Source organism: Schistocerca gregaria, chromosome 2 (genome assembly GCF_023897955.1).
Source record: "Schistocerca gregaria isolate iqSchGreg1 chromosome 2, iqSchGreg1.2, whole genome shotgun sequence".
In the NCBI taxonomy this organism is placed as follows: domain Eukaryota; kingdom Metazoa; phylum Arthropoda; class Insecta; order Orthoptera; family Acrididae; genus Schistocerca; species Schistocerca gregaria.
Genome location: NC_064921.1, coordinates 786,914,970 through 786,932,700, shown reverse-complemented (window position 1 = coordinate 786,932,700; position 17,731 = coordinate 786,914,970). Strand labels below are relative to the sequence as shown.

At 44.3% G+C, this 17,731-nt stretch overlaps 1 protein-coding gene across 1 annotated transcript in view; it reads right to left on the bottom strand.

The window, feature by feature from the left end:
* The window catches only part of LOC126335045 (probable cytochrome P450 6a13), a 66,767-nt gene that overhangs the window by 36,122 nt on the left and 12,914 nt on the right, over window positions 1–17,731 (bottom strand). The window contains exon 2 of the mRNA XM_049997915.1: window positions 16,087–16,411. Coding sequence (XP_049853872.1) covers window positions 16,087–16,411 — 325 coding nt within the window. The remainder of the gene's footprint in view (window positions 1–16,086; window positions 16,412–17,731) is intronic.

Genomic DNA, 17,731 nt, shown 5'->3' with positions numbered 1-17,731 from the left:
GAAATGAGTCCAATCGACATTAATGGGATATAATCGAGAGGACAGTCCGTGCATAAAATTGTACCCTATCGCAATTATGGACGGCTCAGTATTTCTGCAGGGGACTTACAACGATTTGTTGAGTCCATGCCAAGTCGTGATGCTGCTTTATACCGATTGAAAGAAAGTCCTACACGTTAGCAGGAGGTATCCCTTGGCTTTTGGCATCCTACTGTATTGCTGATGATGTATGGGCCAGCTGACTATGTAATGTAACATGGAAACCGGTAGCTTGATAGAAGGTTCAAAATTTACGGCTGAAGGTCATGTTACTTCAATGTGACCAACCGACGTCCCAACCACCGTCTTGTACAAAGATGGACATACAAAGATCACTTAAGATACATCTCGTGACTAGCGTCAAGAATGTTCCTCCTGAACGCATTGAGTCCTTGTTCGCTAGACTGGCGTGGGACTGCGACCAACACGAGTTTAAATATTGTGACACGATGAAGTGTTGTCTCGAGGGACCACTCTGCCAAATTCCAGTAGATCTTATTGCAAACACTGAAGTGGTTTATTGAATGAGAAAGAAATCCAATGTGCAATCTTTTCATTCATGCTTCTACATGGTGCTACCAACTAAATGCTGTTCTGCTTAATTGCTTTTTTTGTGCATGTTCAAGCATTTAATAACTTCGTGCCATACAACGTATGTTGCACGCCGCCGTCATGACGCTAAAGTCTTAATGGACAGCAGTGTAATTAAACACTGATCCACTCTTCTGCATGACTCTACTTCTGACACATTAATCGCAGTGACGACATTTATTCAAAGTGCTATGTGTGAGAAATTACCTGTTGCCCGAAAGTACTCCTGAACACTTTAATTGTGTTGCTTCACTCTTATGTAAAAATATTATGCTACAGGCCGGCTTTGAGAGAATGTCTCCCCCTTTACACACGATACTCACTTACCCTTGAATCGCATAAAACAATATCTGTTTGTCAGGTCAGTCTGTCTCGGAATTCCCTTTCCCAGCACTGAAGTCCAGACGTGCGCTACAAGAGCTCTGAAGTATTCAGCAATCCAGTATTTTATTGCGTTCTTCGTATCACAGAAATTCCTAGTAAAAGACTTATCCATTATACTAGGAACGTTCAATAATTGATGCAACACTTTTTTCTGAAAGGAGGTTGGTTCTACGATAATGATCGAAGCAGACAAAATTAATTAAAATTTGTGCTATGGCCGGGACTCGAACCCAGGTCTTCCTGTGTGCTAGGCAGAAATGCTAACCTTTTTTTTAATTTTTTTACTTTTTTACACGACTGTAGGTTTAGAATTTGCGACGATTACCACTTTTTTTAAAAAGTAAAAACGATTTTGGATGGTTTGTTTTTCTGATTTTTTATTTTAGTTTTATTTTAGTTTTATACAAATGGATAAAAGGAAAGCCATTCCTCTTCGGCTACATAAACAGAATAATAGAAAGTCGTCCCGTTACAACAAAGGATGCTCCATACTATAGCCCGCTGCGAATTTTACGATGCCTGTCGTCTCGTTGCTGTGTTGTTTCCGTTGTCTGTTCAATCTTACAAAAAAAACGAAATGGGAAAAGGTTCTATGGTTATCTTCTCATGTCATCGATAATCCAGCTGCGAGGCGGGTTATGGAATGCGCTCCAAAGGAAATTAGAAAAATATTGTCTATATTTAGGGTTCTTGGCGATAGTACAATGTCGTTCGTTGAGGTAATACCAAAAATCGGGTACTGTCTTTTCGCCATTACCGAATAGGTAGTGAAGAGCGTGGCGCTAATCCATGTCACAGAGTTCATTTTTGCTCTTCGGAAATACATCCCATCGGGGAAAAGAAGTGATCGGGTATTTAGTTATCCTGTCGGTAGTATTGCGTGTGAGAAAATCCAATATCTGACGCACCGAATACCAAACGTCCTTAGCCGACCCGCATTCGAAACGATGTTCATCCGTGTCAATCAATTTTCATGTGGCACACAAGGGTGAATCGGCGAGGTGGATGTGATCTAGGCAGGACTGGCACAACTGTTTCCCATTAACAAACTACGTACCGTGCAGATTGTACGTCAGTATCAAGGGTGGTGGCATTCACTGCTTGCCACACAGCACGCCACTTTGTAGTGGGGTGTTTGCTTTCAATCACATTCGGCGTCCTGTTCATTTGCATGGCACCATACGTCGCCCTCGTCTCCTCAAGCGTGTGGGTAGTAGTGCGGCGCGGATGTAGATTAATTCAAGGAAGAATCGGCTAAGGTGCAAGGGCATCCGATATCATCACAGTGGATGCGAGTGAGACTGCTCATAAGGCCTCCAGTAAGAGACTTGTGAGGCACGTCGGACTTCGTCGCCACAATTGTAGGTGACAGCTGACGAACAGGGCCTTCACTCTGTTCTGAACATGACAAAGGTCTAAACCTCTCTGCTCCTCGGGAGGGTTAGGAAATCGTAACGAATCTTAAATAACATGCCCGCATTAACAAAGGATCCCAAAACCGCCAACATGCGGTGAGCCAGGGTAGGTGGTATCGGGAGTATCTATACAAAATGGGGGTACGTGACGCCAAATAGACGTTAGCATATCGTATCCGTTGTAGGAGGTCTAGATGTCTAGGACGGTGGTCACTTATTCCTGCTCTCATCTGATACGATAAACGCCTGTAGTTAAGGGCTGTTGAACGCTTCATGTCAGATGTAAATTCAATGACAAGACAGCGAGTTGCGTCACATTCGTAGCGGTGGGACGCTCTCGTCGGGTAGACCTCTGCCTATAGACAGGGAGTGCGATTTGTGGACACTGAGAAGGCTCCCCGATACCGCGCAGTAGGTCGCCACCCACGTCAGTGCTGCACGAACATCTTCATTACTGCGAAGAAGGAGTACCAGATCATCCGCATAGGCAGTGCAGCAAAAACTATGTCCACCAAAGGACATCCCAGTCAGGCGTTGTCGGAGGCCGCAGAGGAGTGGTTCCAAGTCGAGGGCATACAATATCGCCGAAAGAGGGCAGCCTTGTCGCACCGATCGCTGGATCTGTATCGGCAGCGTAGGAGACGCATCAGTACCTTAACTATAATGTCCGGATACCCCATGTGTCACAGTACCTCCATCAAAATTGTGTGGTTCACTCTGTCAAAGGCCTGACTAAAGTCGAGTGGGCCAAAACTCCTGGCAGTTGGCGAGCTTTGGCTAGCGCGATCATATCTCGATATCGCACAGTGCAGTGCGAATATTATGGTCACCACCTAACGATGCCTAATCCTGCGACACAACACATTGTACTGATCGCTTTAGACGTGCCACCGGAAGCCGGGTAAAAATCTTCAAGTCACTGTTGAGTAAGGTCAAGGGGCGATAATCACTGATCCTGGATCCGCCTCGTGGTTTGTGTATGGACACAATCAGTCCTTCTAGGAAAGCCCCAGGGATCTGCGTCGTGGGAGACATAAGATCAAATATCAGTCCATGCTGGTGCCACCAATTGTTGATATGTCCGGTAAAATTCCAGAGGAAGGCCATCAGGTCCCGCGGACCTATGAGCAGCCCCCGCCTGTATTGCTTCAATGATTTCCTCTTCCGTTACAACTGCAGTGAAATCCGCTGCCGCTGTCGAGGGGTCGTGCCATAAGTTAGTTGAGAGACTTCGTAGATTACCTCTGGGGGATGTCGATGTTGCGAGTACAGCCTAGTGTAGTGCGCATGAAAGGAGTTTCCTATACCGCGCTGGGTATCAAGGCGCCGTCCGTCTTCCGTCGTGATAGCTTGGATCAGTGTCCTTCGTCGGCGCCGTCGTTCTGCAATGACGTGATGCATGGTCGGTTCCTCCTGGGCCACTCTGTCTTGAGTGAGCGCTCTCATGATCGCACCCTCAAGGTGGCAACGTATTAATCTGATGATCTGTGCCTTGGCACGGTTCACCGTCACCTGCCATGCACGTGAGTACGGCAGTGTTGTACATTCCCTTAAGATGCTGTAGTCAAAGTCCATGGTATGTCTCTTCCACGCTGCAACATCTCGGCCGTAGCCTATCAAGGTCTTCCGGAGGGCTGGTTTGGCGCAGAGTAACCACCACGACAGTGTAGACTGGTAGGTGCTACACCGGCGGCTGTAACAATTCCACGTGTTCTCTATAAGGCGGCGGCATTCCTGACGTTCACCTTCCAAGGACCATGACTGTGCCATACCTTTTGGCGGCCGAGGGTGATGGCGCAGATGTAGGCCATGTGGTCAGAAAACGCTGTGGGCCAAACTTCGGCAGCTCTCGTCCCCACCGCTATGAGCGCGAGGTGTAAATCCGGTCGATGCGGCTGGAGGAATGGCTGGTGTAGTGAGTAAATCCGGACCAATCGCCACAAACATGTTCCAAAGAGTCCACCAATTGAAGAGTATTTACAACTGTCGCAACTTCTGTGCAGGGATAATGATGTGGTAACTGATTCTTAGGTGCTTGGCTACAGCTGAAGTCCCCTCCGAATATCAAGGCGTCCTGACGGCCAATACAGAAGAGCGTGATTGTATGAGCGAAAAAGGTGGATCGTTCGCGACGCCGACCAGATCCTGACGGTGCATAGAAGTTAATATGTTTGACTCCTTGGATAGTAATAGCCATGCCTTTGGCGTCAGGGAAATACTCGACGTCTTATGCGGATATACCTTCCCGGAGGAGGATCGCCACACCACTGCCAATTGTCGACGCATGTGAGATCCAAGTCTTGTACCCACAGGGTTCATTAAAGTCTGCGTCATACACCTCTTGAAGGAGCGCACTGTCGATGTCTGCTGCGTTGAGCAGATCTTGTAGCATCGCTAGTTTATGTCGGGCACGTATGTTGTTGATGTTAATCGTCGCTAGACGGTATGTTTGGTCAGCCAGGTAGACAACTGGGTTGTTTAGGAGGTCACTGTGGTTGGTCGGTGCTGGGTGCAGCCGAGGGAGCATCTCTGCCCTCGGCATCCTCCTGGTGCTGTGGCTCATCCTTGACATAATCCGCCCAAGAATCAGATGCAGCAATTGGTAACTATTCATTAGTTGTTGTTGTTGTTGTTTTTTGGGGAAGGAGACCAGACAGCGAGGTCTTCGGTCTCATCGGATTAGGGAAGGACGGGGAAGGAAGTCGGCCGTGCCCTTTGAAAGGACCAGCCCGGCATTGGCATGGAGCGATTTAGGGAAATCACGGTGTTGATTAATGCTGTCAGTAGAGCGCTTGCGCACATGTTCAGTAGCAGAAGTGGTGTTGTCAGACCGAGGCTCAGAAATAGTATTCGCCATAGCATCGCGACGGGAAGGGTGAGTTGTGGTGGTGGAGTCCTGAGTGTCGTCCAACGCCAGATGTTCTTCGGCTCACACAACCGAAGCAGGCAATCATAGGATGACGTGTTAGTGAATCAGAACTTTCTGCCTGTTTGGAAAGTAAGTAGCAAAATAATTTGGCTAATTCCACATCTTCTGTATTATGTCTAACTGTGGCGTTATCTCTTCAATTAACTTTCTTCTTTAAGTTAAAGAAGATATTTACCATTCTCATCATACGATGGATTACTACGGAAAGGTCACACTCAAAAGTACAAACTTTATTTCCTTCTGACTATTACTACCTTTCGGATGTGTACGCCAAATATATTACGATTTGATATGTGTTACATGTTGGCTAATATGGGAAATGATGAAAATTCTCTCAGTAAACATAAATGTAAATGAATGAGTACCAAATATTACCTATAACACAGAAAACGATCTGGAGATATCCCATTAGGACGCTATTTGAGAACATCTGAATCACATTATAAAATATAAATGTTTATCGGTAATATTAAGGACACGTAAAACAAATGGTAGAGAGACGAACAGAAGGCAGAAATTAGTTTAAAGAGTTCCGGGAATGTGCAGTGTATCCTCAAATGAAATCACATACTAGGTATTAATACAACCAATCAACAGCATGTATCTGTTTTATGCAAGAGAATAAATAGTGGCTCCGGCGTAGTAAAGTATTTCTGCTGCACTGGAGATGCAGCGAGGTCGTTTAAATCCGTAATAATTTTACTCGCTGTCTGAAATGTGACGAAATTATTTTTATTTGTCCTTCAAATAATGAAAAGGAATCGAAAAGTCTCCTTTGTTTTGTATGCTGGGATAAGAGTGTTTGGCGAGCATTAAATGCAAAATATACTTCTTTAATCCGTTTCAGTGAAATTGCTATATATTTTTTAGCTCGTTCCATAGTAAATCGTAGTAGTGAAATCATAGTAGTGGAACAGATGAAGCAAAATAGTGGCTGCAAAAAAAGGAATCACAGTGCAATTTTCTATCCTTTTCTAACCAATTCGCAGCAGCTGTCGAAAGGATCTAAGCAATTTTAGCTCTGCGAACGTTGCGATTTATTAGATTCTTTCGCGTTCAGCGAAGATAGGATTTCACATTTAAACGGATTACGTATTCAAACAATAGGAACTAATGGAAAGTGGGAAAGCTATAGAAGAAGCATTGTTCCAGCAGCTGAGGCTGCTTATCAACGTGACAAAGAAAGGGAGACAGATTTGCGTTTAACTTTCCGTTAGCGATCTGCTCATTCGTCTTTCGACGTCACGAAGTAACGGAACGTCCGTAAGCCAATGGTTTCTATTATCAGACAACTCTAGTAGGAAAAGGCTTGATTCGGCTGCAGGAGGTTTGCCGAAATCGCGATATTTACTGTGGAGACGGTGCTCTGTACAAAGTTCTGAAATCGTATTGACTGATGAATATACATGGTACTATATTCAATATGAACTGTTTCAGAACTCTAGACATCACATTAAATCCGCAGTTGCGACAAATCTGGTGTTGTCGATCACAGCCTCATGAACAAACATAGGCTTACGTTTGATGGCACGGAAATATTACTCCATGCCACTTCCTACTGGAATTCTGTCATCAAAGAAGCTGTTGAACTCAGAACATGCAACAATTAAGTGGTACTTGGAGACGGGCGCTTGATGCTGAAATTGACCACCGAAAGTAGCTTAGCAACCCGCCATTTAACGAAATCGAAATTGTTACCATTGTTTTTCCGTCATCTATAAGGGCATAATTTGTGGCAGCATATGCAAGGTCAGTGAATTAATATCTCATGATTTAATGTGACCAACTAAATGGAGCACCAAGCAAACAGAAGAGCTGTTTAAAAGATGATAAAGCAGAAGGCCCTTGATAGAATTCAAGTCTGACGTGACAAGCAATCCGTGAAGTTTTTATTCAACAATGTCGCCGCGAAATATTACGTTGTCAGGAAAACAGCATCATACCACTGTCACTCTACAATTTAGAAAATTCTGACAAACTTGTTTATACGACTTACTGACTTAGTCCTACGTCATTTTGAAGGAAAACGGTTTTGACTCACGTGGTACGCGACTATCGAATCGCGCTAGCAGCAGCTGCAGCAACAATGGCAGACTTCACCAGTTCCTAGTGTGCTCGCTATTTGTTTTGGTTTCAACAGGCTACGTCCACCACAACTATGCAACGAAATTTTTGTAGAGACAATGGTAAAGATCATTTCAGTAAGCCTGCCATTTACGAGTGGCCAAGTATTATACTGAAACTGGATTTTCGGCAAGATATAACAAATCATTAGGCCATCCCCATGCGTTATCATGACGTCGTGGAGCAAGTGAGGCAAAACTTTGGGAACAGTCCTATAAAATCGACCCGGGAAGCTTTTCGAGAACCAGGCGTCCAACACATGGCTGTTTGGAGTGTGTTAAGATAATGGTTGCACTTCAAATGACACAAGTTTACAATGGGGCAAAAAGTAAATGATAATTGTAGACTTGTAATGACTTTTGTATTTAAATGTTACATCGATTGGATAAAGATGAAGATTTCATAGGAAAGATTATCTTTAATGAAGAGTCGACTTTTGGTTGATAAACAGTGCTGTTCAATCTGGGGCATTGTAAATCGAAGGAAATCCCAGAAGCATGAACGTGATAGCTCAGAATGTATTGTGTTTTGTGCTCTGAGGAGGAACAATGTATACTGACTTTCCTTTTCAGATGAGAAAAGTATCAGTGAAGTAGTGTATTTAGATAGGCTGGAAGACAATTTCATCCGCCATACTGTCGTTGATGAATAAGTGCAAAACTTAGAGTTAATGGAAGTTGGTGCATTACCATAGTGCCTCTCTGACGTCTGGGATATCCTAAATGTCTCCTTTCCTGGTAAGCAGACGGACTGAGGTGCGCCAATTGCATCGCACCCATGTTCACTGGATCTAACAAAGCTTGACTTTTCTTTTGGGGATTCATCAAGGATATAGTGTTTGTTCTACGCTTACCGGATTCTCCACCGGAATTCAGAGGTTGAACCTGTCTCGCAATTCAGCAACTCACGCCTGATGCGCTGCCGCGATTATTGCAAGAAATCGACTTCAGACGGGATGTTCGCTGCATAACCAATCGTGTCGCACCTTACGATTTCAGGAACAAGGTAACACCAACAGCAATGTAAGAAACGTAATATAGTTGGCTATAAGACGACACCAGAACGTATCTGACTGATTTGATGCGGCCCGCGACAAATATCTCTCCTGTGCCAATCTCAGAGGTGCAGTTGCAACCTACGTCCTCAAACCCGCTGGATATATTCCAATCTCTGTCTTCCTCTACAGTTTCTCCCTTTACAGCTCCCTCCATTACCACTGAAGTCAGTCCCTGATGTCTCAACAGATGTCCTGTCACCTGTCCCTTCTTCTTATCAGTGTTATCAACGTATTCCTTTTCTCTCCGACTCTGCGCAGAGCCTCCTCATACTTTACCTTATCAGTCCACCACAGTCCATGTTTCACTACCATACAATGCTGTACTCCCAACGTATATTCTCACAAATTTCTTCCTCAACTTAACACTTATGTTTGATAGTGGTAGACTTTTCTTGGCCAGGAATACCATTTTCTCCAGTGCTAGCCTGCTTTTGAGGTTCTCCTTGCTTCGTCCGTCATCGGTTATATTGCTGCCTAGGTAGCAGAATTCCTTAACTTCATCTACTTCGTGACCTTCAGTCCAGATGTTAACTTCCTCGAAGTTCTGATTTCTGCTACTTCTCATTACATCTGTCTTTCTTCGATTTATTATCAATGTATATCCTGTACTCGTTAGAGTGTCCATTCCATTTAGCAGATCTTGTAATTCTTCTTCACTTGCACTCAGGATAGTAATGTCACCAGCGAATCGTAGCAATGGTACCCTTTCACCTAGAACATTTCCTTTATTTCTGTCATTGCAGAGATGCTTGCGGAACATAAATATGAGTCTTTCTAAGGCATCCGATGTAGTTCCCTCGAGCTTTAAGGAACCAGAGGAAAAGCAGCGCTACAATTCTCCTGCCACATACGTGTATCTATCAAGGGGAGAAATGAAAGACATCTTGGACACGTGCAGTGGGAAAATGCAGTCGTATTTTCGTCACTGTACACGAATGCAATGGGACATTCAATCGGCAATATACGTGTGAAGTAGTCTCTGCCACGTACTACGGAGTAATAAACTATCAAATCTTCGGTTGCCACGATACTTGAAGATAAAATCCCTTGTCCTCTTCGCAATAGTCTCCTTCGCAATGCACACACTTCTCCTGCCGCTCCACCACTGTTGGAAACATTTTTGTAATACGAAGCGATGGTGGTAGATTATAGAGCTTGACTAACCTCAGAAATGTTTTGTTTGGCGTTGAAAGTCTGAATCAGATGCGCAGAATGGTTGGGAGCGTCATCATGACGAAGCTGCCAAGTTTTTCGTGGCTACAAATTCGTTCTTTTCAGGCACAACAACATGATGACGTTGACAAAGGACCTGCTAGTAATGTTCCGGTGAGATTTTTTTGGCCTGCAGGTGCATACTCATAATGCAGTACACCATCAGCGTCGACGAAATACACGGAAGCGAAAGAAATTGTTATAGGCATGCATGTTCAAACATAGAGATATGTAAACAGGCAGAATACGGCGATGCCGTCCGCAACGCCTATATAGGACAACAAGTGTTTGGGGCAGTTATTAGAATGGTTACTTATGCTACAATTGCAGGTTATCAAGATTTAAGTGAGTCTGAACATGGTGTTATAATAGCGCACGAGTGATGGGACATAGCATCTCCGAGGTAGCGATGAAGAGGCTACCTTCCCGTACGATCATTTCACGAGTTTATCGTGAATATCAGCAGTCCAGTGAAACACCAGATCTTCGACATAGTTGTTCCCAGAAAAAGATCCTGTAAGAAAAGGACAAACGGAAGCTGAAGAGAATCGTTCAATGTGACACAAGTGAAACCCTTCGGCAAACTGCGGCAGATTTCAATGCTGGGCCATCAACAAGAGTAAGTGGGCGAACCATTCAACGAAACTTCTTCGCTATGGGATCTCGGAGCTGAAGGTGCACTTGTGTACCCTCGATTATTGCACAACACAAAGGTTTACCCCTCGCCTGGGACCGTCAACACCGACACTGGACTATTGATGACTGGAAACATGTTGCCTAATCGGACGAGTCTCGTTTCATATTGTATCGACCAGATGGACGTGTACGGACATGGAGACAACCTCATGTATCCAAGGACCCAGCTGGTTAGCAAGGGACTGTTCAAAGCTGGTGGAGGCTCTGTAATGGTGTAGGGCGTGTGCAATTGCTGAGATTTGTGACGCCTGACACTTGTAGATACGAATGACATGTGACGCGTACGTGAGCATCATGTCTGATCATCTACATCCATTCATGTCTTTTCTGCATTCCAAGGGACTTGGGAAACTCCAACAGAAAAATGTGACACACTACACGTCCAGAATTGCCACAGAGTTGCTCCAGGAACATTCTTCTGATTTTAAACACTTCCGCTAGTCACCAACTTCCACAGACATGAACATTATTGAGCGTATGTGGGAGGCCTTGCAATGTGCTGTTCAGAAGAGATCTGCATCCCCTCATACTCTTACGGATATATGGACAGTCCTGCTGGATTCATGTGGTCAGTTACCTCCAGCACTACTTCAGACATTAGTCGGGTCCATGCCACGTCGTGTTGCGGCACTTCTGTGTGCTGGCGGGGGCCCTACACTATATGTCGCAGGGGTACCAGTTTCTTTGGCCATTTAGTATATATCGACGTGGCCTTGACATTGCTGCGGACTTGCAGTGAAGTTTGTGGCATCGAGAATATCGGATGTGTCTCCTGCCACGGCTGCATCTTGGTTTTTGGTACTTGCCCATATACCCATGTATAAACACACGTGACCACGGTGTTGACACCTGTATTATGGTCTTGTACTGTTCTAATTTCTTTGAGGACAGTCTGTCTGTAACCTGAATCTAACCAACAAAATGCGAGCCTATGACTCCAGTAACCACAGCCTTCTGTCTATGTTCTTGTGGTATCCCTTACACTCTCTGCAAGATGCAAAGTTAATCTTTCCTTCCCTCCTGTCTAGGTGGAGGTCATGATTTGCGTTTCCCTACCTTTCATCTGCAGCAATAGCACAGATGTGGGAGTCTGATTCACTCAAAAGCAAGTCACTGAGTTCCTTGCTTACATGGCTGACAGTAATCTTAACACAGGATTGGTGATGGTGCTGTAAAACATTTACAAAATCCAGATGTGCGTGCACTGTTGCTGCTCTTATTTTATACTATAGGTTGCTAGCCATACTGTTTTCAGCTCCTCTTCATATAAGTACATGATCCTTTTCGTGAAAAGCGCTACCCAAAGGCTCTACGTTCTTATTCACCTGGCAAGGCTTGCAACTAGATGTCATTATGCTTGTGACGTAGCATCCCACTTCTAGCTTTTCCTGTAGAATTTGGTAGACATGCCTCCCATGAATAGTATCTAGCGGAAGGACTCTGTTCTTTCCACTTGACTTTTCTATTAATGTAGCCTTAAAGTTGTTCGTATGAGTCTACTGCACTCTAATTTGCTCAAGAACTGTTAGAGGCTGCTCTCTCATTTCAACTAACGAGTCGAACTGATTGTTAACAGAAATGGGAAATTCTAAGGTTTCCTCCTTTTGCTTATTACTTTTTACAAATTCCCAACTAGAAAATAGTTCTTTCCTCTGTCACCGTCTAAATTCAGAATACGCCATTTCTACTTCTACGTGATGGGCACAAATCGTTCTTCCCTTTTCCATGGCACTCTTCACTCGACTACGTGATCTACAACTCCATGGATGACCCCCATCTGTTACGTCAATGGCTTCCTCGACATAATCATCCCAGTGAAACATCAACCAAGAGTCCTGACATGTTTCTCTCATACTAATAAGCCACGGTTACATCCAAAATCGTCACCCATGACGCTACTTTAACAGTAAGCTAAAAAGTACTAACACACACTTAAACTGTAATACATTGATAATTGCTGATAACTTATCTTTCGGTGAGCTGTGTGGGTAACTTAAAGATGCTAGGCACCCGTATGGAAACACGAGAATGTAGACGCCACACAGATGTCCACTGAACGTAAATTTTAGGTACCAGAAGACAATAAATAAACGAAAAATACTACGCTAGACATTTTTAATAACTGTCTTGAAGAGTCACTATCAGGAGATTATGAAAAGCACTGCAGTGTATCTGAAATAACACGTAATGTCCAGCGACTGGTGGTGCTGACGTCAGAGTGCGACCCTCCATCACGCCTGCGAACTCCAAGTTGGGACTACTATTTTAAAAAATTGTTCAAATGGCTCTATGCACTGTGGGACTTAACATCTGAGATCATCAATCCCCCAGACTTAGAACTACTTAAACCTAACTAACCTAAGAACATCACACACATCCATGCCCGAGGCAGGATTCGAACCTGCGACCGTAGCGGTCACACGGTTGCACACTACAGCGCCTAGAACCGCTCGGCCACAGCGGGCGGCCTACTATTTTCACCGTTCAACAAGTCCTGTGCGGTTTGCAGACGGCGTGCTTCTGCTCCACTGTCAGCTGCTCCGGTACGAATTTTGCAGACACTCTTCTCGTGCCTAAATAAAAACCTAATATACCGATCCATGCATAGTTCCATCTTGTTCGCAGGGTCTCATTCTATGGTGCTGCGACCTTTCGTCACTAATGTTCGCACTTGTTCAGTGAAGCTGTCGTTTCGACCTTTCAAAATTTTGCTGAATTCGCTTAAACGTCCACTGATGTGCAGTCATTCCTCCATCGTGCATGAGTTGTTCATGGCATTGTTCACGAAAGCCTGATGAGTCTTGCAAGTTGTTTGCACTTATATAGCCGAAGCACTTTGCCAAATCTTATTCAATGTCACTGCTCGGCTTTTCCTTTATTTCACAGTTTACTGGAATCCGACACATAGGCTCATTTCCAGGGACTGATACATTCTGCTGGCCAGAAAGATTTCACGTCTGCGCATGAATGTCCCTACCATATCTCCCCCGAAGAAAGTGTCTCGCGCTTAGCTGGTTGACGAAGGAAAGAGGGAAGTTCGATGTATTATGAAACATATCTCTTATGATGGAAAGGTAGTAAGATTAAGATTTAATGAACTGTCTAAATCGCGGTGATTGTGTAAGGTATTCAAATTATTTAGATCATTCTAGAAATTGGGGTTTTCACGTAAATATCGATATGCACAGCTGACATGGAGCAAAATCATGTCGATGAGTAATCTTTGACTATTGCTACACTATCTTTACCTAAACTGGGCAGTGATGAGTAGCAGAAGGATTTTGAACAATGGTGAGGAAATTTTCTTTGTAAGTGTGATATGAGATAGCTGGAATTAAGAGTATGACTATTTTTGATGACGCCAAAGAACATATTTGTTAATTTTTCAGGAATGTTGAGAGATCGAGGTAAGCACACAAGCATGTAGCATTGTTGCGTGTTATGGAGAATGTAGTAACGAAGTTCACATTGCTTGATTGTTATATGGATTCCTCTGATGGAAAGATACGATTCCCCTTGCTTAAAGTCGTGTTATATAAATACTACTGTGAACATTTAGCTGATTTTTAAATCATTACTTTTGAGTTCAGAATATCACTTGAATTTCGTCAGAAGTTGTTTCTTTACAACTAAAATTCCCACCCTTCATTCAGTTAATTATGTACGTGCATACATTCCACTTCATGCTGTAGTTTTTTTAAATGTTGCTCTGCTGCTGCTGCTGTATGCTGTGCTCTGATTCCGAGTAAACGTAATAAACCAGGGCCTCCCGTCGGGTAGAGCGGTCGCATAGGGCAAGTCTTTCTAGCTGACGCAACTTGGGCGACTTGCGCGTCGATAGGGATGAGATAGTGATGAAAGCAACACAACACCCAGTTCCTGGGAGCAGAAAAATTTCCGACACAGGCGGGAATAGAACCCCAGAGGGCAGCTACCCCTCTGACCAAACACGCCGAGATACGGCAGGCTGTCTCATTTTATTCTGTATAGTTCGTTGGATTTGTTCGTAGCGGACGTCCGATGACACCCTTCCAGGTTCTTTGTTGATCCGTTCACGCAGTTTTTTATTACAGACGGTAGCTAACCCGCTGACAGAGCACGCTGAGCTACCGTGCCGGCACCGCTCAGCTATCGAGGCGGACATAAACCTACTAAAGGCTGGGAATTTTAACTGGTAAGAATTGATTTGCGCTAAAATTTCAAATGAAACTCTATATTCAAGAGTAACGCTTTAAAAATCACTTGAATTTTCGTAATAGTATTTACACTATGTGATCAAAAGTATCCGGACACCTGGCTGTAAATGATTTATAAGTTCCTGTCGCCCTCTATCGGTAATGCTGGAATTCAGTATGGTGTTGGCCCACCCTTAGCCTTGATGATAGCTTCCACTTTCACAGGCGTACGTTCAGTCAGTTGCTGCAAAGTTTCTGGGGAAATGGGACCCCATTCTTGACGGAGTGCTGCACTGAGGAGAGGTATCGATGTTGGTCGGTGAGGCCTGGCACGAAGTCGGCTATCCGAAACATCCTAAAGGTGTTCTGTAGGATTCAGGTCAGGACTCTGTGCAGGTCAGTCTTTTACAGGGATGTTATTCCATACCCAAATTGCTCTTCAACAGTGGGAAGCAAGAAGCTGCTTAAAACATCAATGTTGGCCTGTGCTGTGATTGTGCCACGCAAAACAACAAGGGCTCCAAGCTCCCTCCAAGAAAAACTCAAAACATGACCACACCATAACACCACCGCTCCAAATTTTACTGATGGCAGTACGCACGCTAATGTTTATGGGCATATCCAGATATTTCTGATCACATGGTTTACATAACATGACATTAATCTCATCTTCCTATCAGAGCAACTCATATAACAAACCAACTACCTGAGCTTCTTTACAACAATCTCAGTAACACAAAACAATGCCGTGTGGCAGGGTGCTTATCACAATATGTCAACATTGCAGAACTCATAAATAATCTTCTTAGCTTCCTTGTTCATAACTGAATTAAAAATAATCATACTCCAATTCCAGCAATCTCAATTCACAGCTACAAATAACATTTCCTGACAATTCTTGAAAACACATCTGCTACTCAAAAATGCTTATGTAAGCATGCGCGTAACTTTGTTAGCGCTCTCAGACAAAGGCGATGTAGCAACATAAAGATATTGTATCAACAGTCAAAGATTACTCAGCTGCATGGTTTGGCTCAATGTGAGGTACGCATCTCAATATTAGCGCTGTCAAGCAGAGGCGCTCTAGCAACACAAAGATATTGCAGCATTAGTCAAAGATTACTTAGCTGCATGGTTCTGCTCTGTGTGAGCTACACGCATCAGTTTTTCCGTAAGGAACAGAAATTATAGATAGACCAAAATAATATCCAAAACTAACAATTAGAGACGGAGCACAGGCACAGACTGTTTCAAGAATGGTCAAGGAAATCGGAGTGGACCTTTCAATGGAACCATCCCAATATTTGCCAGGATTTAAGGAAATCACGGAAAACGTCTATGAGGTTGACCGGACGTGAAGCTGTGCCCTTGTCCTCTTGTATGCGAGTGCTAGCCACTGCACCACTTCGCTCGGAGCCTCGCATGTCTGCCTAGAAGCCACTGTAGAAAGAGTGTGGCACTCACCATGCTACTGATACGACGAAACTGCGAGTTGACGTCATCAATGGCACCGCACTCGATACCGAAGGCGCACACGCCGATGACGTCAGTGGTGAACGTGGACAGCAGCTGTTTGAGCTCCACCTCGCAGCCAGGCTGACGCCGGACGGCCGCATCCACGGACTTCTGGAGGCGCGAGCAGCACTCCTGCACCAGGAAGAAGACGCGGCGCGTGTGGCCCACGGAGAACACCTGCGACATTCGCAGACGCATCTCCTTCCACAGGGAGCCGCCCATCGTGAACAGGTGGTGCGTCATGGGGTCCCTCTTGAAATGTGGGAAGTTCATCCTGCCAGACAAGAGGTGACACATGCGTCTAGGGAACTATGGGTGGTCTCATCGCAACAACAGAAGCAGACTTCCAGATGGCTTAGCTTTATCGTGATTCCTAGCACACAGCGTCATACAACTACTTCCACTATAAAATACTTTTTCAGTAACGGTAAGATGTAATGTGTGATCCTGTAGCACCGGAAGTAAAGCAAATCAAATGTGACACTGTACTGGTTCCTTCTGGTGAGACTTACTCTGTCTGTCATAAAATTTAGTGCCTCTTGTCTCAGTCGTGTTAATAGCTGCTGCCTGCTGGAACAGTGTTAAAACTAACAGTGTGTCGAACACATTGCATGAAATCACAGCAGTACTTAAGAAACAATAACTACAGAGAAATGCGTTATTAATCTATATTTGCCATTAAACTATGGAATTAAATAGCTGTCTCAGACATCTCAGAGCCGCTTGGCCAGAGTGGTGAGATATGTGTTTAAATGGTCTAACATCTTGGCTACCAGTCACAGCGTCAGTGCCGGATCACTTATTGTACTCTACTTATTCCAACTGTGCCCGTGATTTCAGTTGCATTACCAAATAGGAAATGTCTGTTGGGAAAGTGTGTGTAGTGAATTGCTAGTGATCCTGTTGGTAGCGCTGAGTATGCTCTCATGAGTCACTCTGAATCAACAGGTGCCAGTGAAGGCTTCTGGTTCGTGAAGAATAATTCAGACTTCTGAGATGACTAGGCGATGGACGGATTTGGAGAGAAACGTAACTCGTAATAACGAGATCACTTCTCGTATGATCAGTCCCTATTAATCCTTCGGTCTACACTCATCTAATTTGGTAAAATTCTAGTTTTTCAAACTTTTGTAGGACTGGGTAAGTAATTATAAAACTTGTTACTGCTTGTTCAAACTCAATGCTTTCCTCTGTTTTTCGGTCAATCTCGTCTTCCAACCCCACCTCACATGGGTGCTGACAATCTCATCACGGAGCAAACCCGTCAGTGGTCCCGGGTTCGAACAAAGTTTTGAATAAAAATCATCAGCTTTCGCATCCGAAGCTTTCCGGTATAAAAAGCTACCCTCATTGTGTCAACGTCCTTGTAGGACAGGGCGGAAGGGCGGAAAGACGTTCAGGGCACTCTCCGGTCCCTGGAGTGGGAAACTACCCCGAAGGGCTGAATAATCAGAAGGCAATGTAAACCATTGTATTAAATTTACATAACGTGATTCCACAGGACATATGGACTGCAACTGAAAAAGCGTAATGATGATCTCTCCATTGACAAAATATTCCGTTATGGTCCCCTATTCGCATCTCCGGGAATGGG